General features: G+C 46.5%; 1 protein-coding gene across 2 annotated transcripts in view; it reads left to right on the forward strand.

Moving 5' to 3' along the window:
* The window catches only part of Trub1 (TruB pseudouridine synthase family member 1), a 44,449-nt gene that overhangs the window by 360 nt on the left and 37,849 nt on the right, over positions 1-6,240 (forward strand). For both annotated transcript variants that reach the window (XM_031390827.1, XM_031390828.1), the window contains exon 2: positions 4,943-5,041. In XM_031390827.1, the coding sequence (XP_031246687.1) occupies positions 4,943-5,041 (99 nt within the window). The remainder of the gene's footprint in view (positions 1-4,942; positions 5,042-6,240) is intronic.

Below are 6,240 nucleotides of genomic sequence, written 5' to 3' on the forward strand. Positions count from 1 at the left end.
AGAGAGAAAAAGAGTGACGACGGAATTAACTCTGGACGAAAACCCAGGGCATCTTGGGCTTGGACTTAGCCAAGTGTAGACTCTTTCAACAGTGGCCTTTTGAGCCTCTCACAGGAAGTATGTGTAGAATTGGGGGGCCAGTCAGCATACACAAGTTTCCACCCTGGTGCTTGCAGCCCAGTTTTCTGTAGTTTGATCCTCCCAGGGTTTTTGTTTGGCTCTTACGAGTGAGTCCCACCGGAGGAAACGCTGGCTCTGTACCCTTAAGTTGCAAACTTAAAAGTTTATTTGAAAAGCACATAGGCTGAGTTAGCTAGGACTTAGAAAGGATACCCCTTCACCTCTTAGGTGGTGTGGCAATTCATCTTCTATACGAATACAGGTTCCTAATCCCATACTTGCAGACCCTGAAATTCTGAAGATCTGGGATGTATTTTGGAAATTGCTCTCTATTGCTCTGGATTCTGCCTTTTTTTTTTTTTTTTAAATAGATTGTTTTTTGAGGAACATTAAAATAGAAGATGGCCCTTTTTCTAGCCATTCTTCCTCTTGATCATTTATAACAGTAGCATTAAAAAACAAAACCCTTTAGTTTTGTTTTGCATGTGAATGCGTATGCAGTGTGTTTGTGTGTGTGTGTGTGTGGTGTGTGTAGGTGAGAGATGATGTGGACCATCTTCAGACATGGCTTTCCATCTTGTGTATTGGGCCAGAGTACCTCACTTGAACCTAGATCTTGCCAACTAGGCAAGACTGCCTACTCAACTTGCTCCAGGGAACAACTTGCTGGCTCCCTAGCGCTGGGAATCAGGTAACCTTCATTACCACCCTCATGTTTATGGGGGTGTTGGAGATCCAAACTCTGGTCCTCATGATTGCTTTGTGCACACTTTACCCTGTGAACAGTCCCCACAGAGCATTTTGTTTACTGGATTCTCCTGTTAAGCTGTACCTGTGCTATCCTATAGGGACATCGGATGGACAGTGGTTGTCTCTTCCCTTAATTAGGCTTACTGTCTTGTGATCTCTGCAGTTGTTCTAGATTCTCCAGAGCTTCAGCTTAGCTTGTCTTGTTACAGGTACAGAAAAACCTCTTACACTGCTCAGTGTCAACCTGGAAGACTTAATCTATTTTTGTTTGTTTGTTTTGAGATAGGTTTGTCTTGAACTCACTCAGTGATCCTCCTGCCTCAGCTTCTGAATTGGAGACTTACAGGTGGGCACCTCCATACTGATTTAAATTTGTCTTTTAGACAGGAGCCAAAATATTCTGATAGAAACTTGCTAATTTAAATGTTTATTGACAAATACGCACATTCTTCCGATACTAAGTGCTGGTGTTATACCTGCTCATTGTTAAGTGTGGCGGTTAACTTTGATTGTCAGTTCAACATCACCTAGAATTCCCTGGGTAGAGAATTTCAGTAAGCGATTGGGATTGTCTGTATTGGGTTGGCTTGTGGGCATGTCTGTGAGGGATTGTTTTAATTAAGTTCATTGATACAGGAAGACGTAGCCTTCTGTGCGTGGCGCCCTCCCCTAGACAGGGCGGTTGAACTGTGAGAACCTGAGCTGGCAGAAGCGTGCCAGCCTTCATCCTTACTGTGATCCTGACTGTGGATGTGACCAGCTCTCAAGCTCTGCTGTGGTAGAGAGTGAGCTGGAATCATGAGCTAAAACACTCTCGTGAGTTACCGTTGGGAAGGTTTTTCTTACAGCATTAATGACACTAGAGCATCGGATTTTCTTTCTATGCTGTTTTCTGTCAGGACGTGTCATTTGGGGATATTGAACTGAGGACATGCATCAAAGGGAAGCATTGTAACGTCTTAGGAGTTTTGTCTTTTCCTTCACAGACATGTTGCTGTCGTTTGGCCTGGTTTGTTAGTAAACTGGCTTTTTGGACCAAAGATTACGATTCTTAGAGAAGCTTTTCATAGGATCAAAACTCTAAAGTTTTTTAGTTGCACTTTGTTGGGACTGATTGTTTCAAGGCTGTCACTAGGCTGCAGAGCACTCACTGAGATGCTGAAGTCTCCATCTGCTGAGTGCCTGTGACTCTGTATTCATGTTAGCTAAGTGAGCTTCCCCAGTGCCTGTGATTGGACAGTTCCGTATTTCTATTGGCTAACCTCCACCTGCCAAGAAAGAGACCGCCCATTGGTCCTCTGTCACCAAGACGGCCAGCCATTGGTTGCTGGCAGGGGGGGGCTTCCCCAGTGCCTGTGATTGGTCGATTCCTTATTCATATTAGCTAAGCGAGCTTCCTACTGCCTGTGATTGGACAGTCCCATATTTCTATTAGCTAACCCAGGCTTCCCCAGTGCCTGTGATTGGACAGTTCCGTATTTCTTTTTTCTTTTTTGGTTTTTCGAGACAGGGTTTCTCTGTATAGCCCTGGCTATCCTGGAACTCACTCTATAGACCAGGCTGGCCTTGAACTCAGAAATCCACCTGTCTCTGCCTCCCAAGTGCTGGTATTAAAGGCGTGCGTCACCACCGCCCGGCTCAGTTTCGTATTTATATTAGCTAACCCAGGCTAACCACCGGTCAGAATCGCCCTGCAGGATTCTTAAAGGCAGCATTCTGTCCTGTCCAGGTTTGACAAACACTGATTCACTCAGCCAGGAGGCATAGCCTCTTTGCAAGCACTCCTTGCCCATCCTTACATTGATTTCTCCTGTTGTAGAATCCCTTCTCCTCTGTGACTTTGAACCTTTCAAGGCCTGGAGCATGCTAGGTTTTTATAGTTAGAAAGGATTTTAAATGGTCATCCATGAACAGCCACCTGAATATTCAGTTCAGAAGAGTGAACATGATTTCAACAGTGTGAGTGAGTTAGAGACAAGATGATTGAATTTATGAGACCGTTATACTAAGGCATGTCAAGTTGAAAATGTGGAGTTCCCCGATGTACTTTTGTAATTTTACTGAGAGAGATCCATGGTATGTTGTAAGTGGAAGGTGAAGTGTTTGAAGTCCAGGCCTAACGGTTCTTGGATCATGTTCCTCCAAGTTTGGTGATGTTAGAGTCCAAGAGTACAACCGATTCCGAGGTTCTGAACAATGGCGATGGCATGTAGGCTGTGAGGTTGAAAGGCCCAGCAAGCCAGCTGAATGTTTTGTTTTGTTTTAAAGATTTGTTTTTTTGTTTTTGTTTTTTTTTTTTATGTATGTGAGTACACTGTTGCTGTCTTCAGACACACCAGAAGGAGGCATTACAGATGGTTGTAAGCCACCATGTGGTTGCAGAGAGTTGAACTCAGGACCTTTGGAAGAGTAGTCAGCGCTACTTAACCTCTGAGCCGACTCTCCAGCCCCCATCTGAATGTTTAATCTGGCTTTTGTCTCAGCCATGCTGTTTTCTGTCTCCTGGTGCCAATAGTTTTAAAGTAGGTTTAACAGGCCTAGGGTCGAGGTATTGCTGTGACAGGTGTCATATAGCTCATCTGTAATGATGGAGATGTGAGGTAAGCTGTGCTGGAACCCTCTTTTCCTTTTATTAGATGCTTCAGAAGTCAAGTGGTGACTTAACAGCTCTGAGTCGACACTTGGCCTCCTGTTGAGATTAGCTTTAATGAATTGACAGTTTTGATCATGAGGACAACTGATAAAGCTAACTAGAACTAGGTGTGGGTAGGAATAGCCCTGTGTGAGATGTGCTTCCAGCTAGTGGACACCAGGGAAAGACAGGAACTAGTAAAGCTAACTAGAACTGGGTGTGGGTAGGAATAGCCCTGTGTGAGATGTGCTTCCAGCTAGTGGACACCAGGGAAAGACAGGAACTAATAAAGCTAACTAGAACTAGGAGTGGGTAGGAATAGCCCTGTGTGAGATGTGCTTCCAGCTAGTGGACACCAGGGAAAGACAGAGGAAACCACAGACATTTTTGTAGCTGAAGTCTTTTAAAACTAGCTGCATATGCCAAAGCTTTTTTATTACTTTCTATTGAACTATCACTAGAATTCACCTGGTTAGCTTAAATATTGACTTAGCCTTTTGCTTTTCTTGGGTCTGGAAAGACGGCTCCACAAGTAAGGACATTGGCTAGTATTCCAGAGGTCCAAGGTTCGATTCCCAGCATCTATTTGGTGTCTCATTTCCATCTATAACTCTAGTTCCCAGGGCTCTGCTGCCCTCTTCTGGCCTCCTTGGATACTGCATGCACATGGTTTACAGGTATACATGTAACCAGATTGTCCATACACATCTAGATATAGATAGAGGGGTAGGTCCACACACATATAGATGTATGGATGGATAGATAGATACACACACACACACATACACATATGCATACATACATAATTGCTTCTCTTAAAATGAGTTCTAGTTTCTATTTTACTAATTTTGAAGTACCATTCTTTTATAATTTAGGAAATCTCTCTCTTCGTGTGTGTGCGTGTGTGTGTGTGTGTGTGTGTGTGTGTGTGTAGGCCAGAGGTCAACCTCAGGAGTCATTCCTCTGTCCACATTATTTTTTGAGACAAGGTGTTTCACTGGCAGAACTCACTAAATAGATGTCAGTAAGCCCCTGATTCAGCTCAGGGATTATAAATTCATGTCACCACCCCCAACTTTTTCTTTAACGTGGGTCCTGGGGTTAAACTCAGTTCCTCATGCTTGAGTGTCAAGCAGTTTACCAACTGAGCTATCTTCCTAGGCTTGGCTGTACAGTTTTGTTGTGTTTTGAGGCAGGCTCTCACCATATATCCTTGGCTGTCCTAGGACTCACTGTGTAGACCACCCTGGCTTCAAACTCATTGTTTAAAAGCATGCACCACCACACTGAGCCCACTCTACATTATAAGATCTGTTTTTGTCAGTTATGTGGTCATAGCCTTACACTTGTATGGAAGCTTTTGCTTTGAATCGGTTACCTTGTCTTCCGTGCTCCTCCTGACTTATATTTACCTTTTTTTCCTCCTGACTGCTCCTGTAGAAGCTGGAATGCCTTCTCCAGAGTGGAACAAGAGGCAAAAGCAGACATTGAAAGTTGGACATGGAGGGACGCTGGACAGTGCTGCACAAGGTGTCCTGGGTAAGAGATGGGAGGGAAGTTTAACAGCACTCTCCTTCAACACCAGAAATGCTAGCTGAGCCCTGGTGCTTCGCCGTACATTGGAGTGGTCTAGGGGTACTGTGGGTACAGTCCTTCTTCCCCAAAGCCCTGGAATGGGCAGGGCACAAGCACTACAGAGCACACGGCACAAGCACCACAGAGCACACAGCACCATAGCACACAGCACCACACAGCACACAGCACCACAGAGCACACAGTACCACAGAGCACACAGCACCATAGCACACAGCACCACACAGCACACAGCACCACACAGCACACAGCACCACACAGCACACAGCACCACAGAGCACACAGCACCATAGCACCACAGAGCACACAGCACACAGCACCATAGCACACAGCACCACAGAGCACACAGCACCACAGAGCACACGGCACCATAGCACACAGCACCACAGAGCACACAGCACCATAGCATACAGCACCACAGAGCACACAGCACCACAGAGCACACAGCACCACAGAGCACACAGCACCACAGTACACAGCACCACAGAGCACACAGCACCACAGAGCACACAGCACCACAGAGCACACAGCACCACAGCACCACAGAGCACACAGCACCACACAGCACACAGCACCACAGTACACAGCACCACAGAGCACACAGCACCACAGAGCACACAGCACACAGCACCACAGAACACACAGCACCACAGAGCACACAGCACCACACAGCACACAGCACCACAGAGCACACAGCACCACAGAGCACACAGCACCACAGCACCACAGAGCACACAGCACCATAGCACCACAGAGCACACGGCACCATAGCACCACAGAGCACACGGCACCATAGCACCACAGAGCACACAGCACCATAGCACAAAGCACCACAGAGCACAGAGCACCACAGAGCACACAGCACACAGCACCACAGAGCACACGGCACCACAGCACCACAGAGCACACGACACCATAGCACACAGCACCACAGAGCACACAGCACAAGCACCACAGAGCACACGGCACCATAGCACCACAGAGCACACAGCACCATAGCACAAAGTACCACAGAGCACAGAGCACCACAGAGCACACAGCACACAGCACCACAGAGCACACAGCACCATAGCACACAGCACCACAGAGCACACGGCACCATAGCACACAGCACCACAGAGCACACAGTACCACAGAGCACACAG

This window comes from Mastomys coucha, unplaced genomic scaffold (genome assembly GCF_008632895.1).
Source record: "Mastomys coucha isolate ucsf_1 unplaced genomic scaffold, UCSF_Mcou_1 pScaffold21, whole genome shotgun sequence".
Taxonomy (NCBI): Eukaryota; Metazoa; Chordata; class Mammalia; order Rodentia; family Muridae; genus Mastomys; species Mastomys coucha.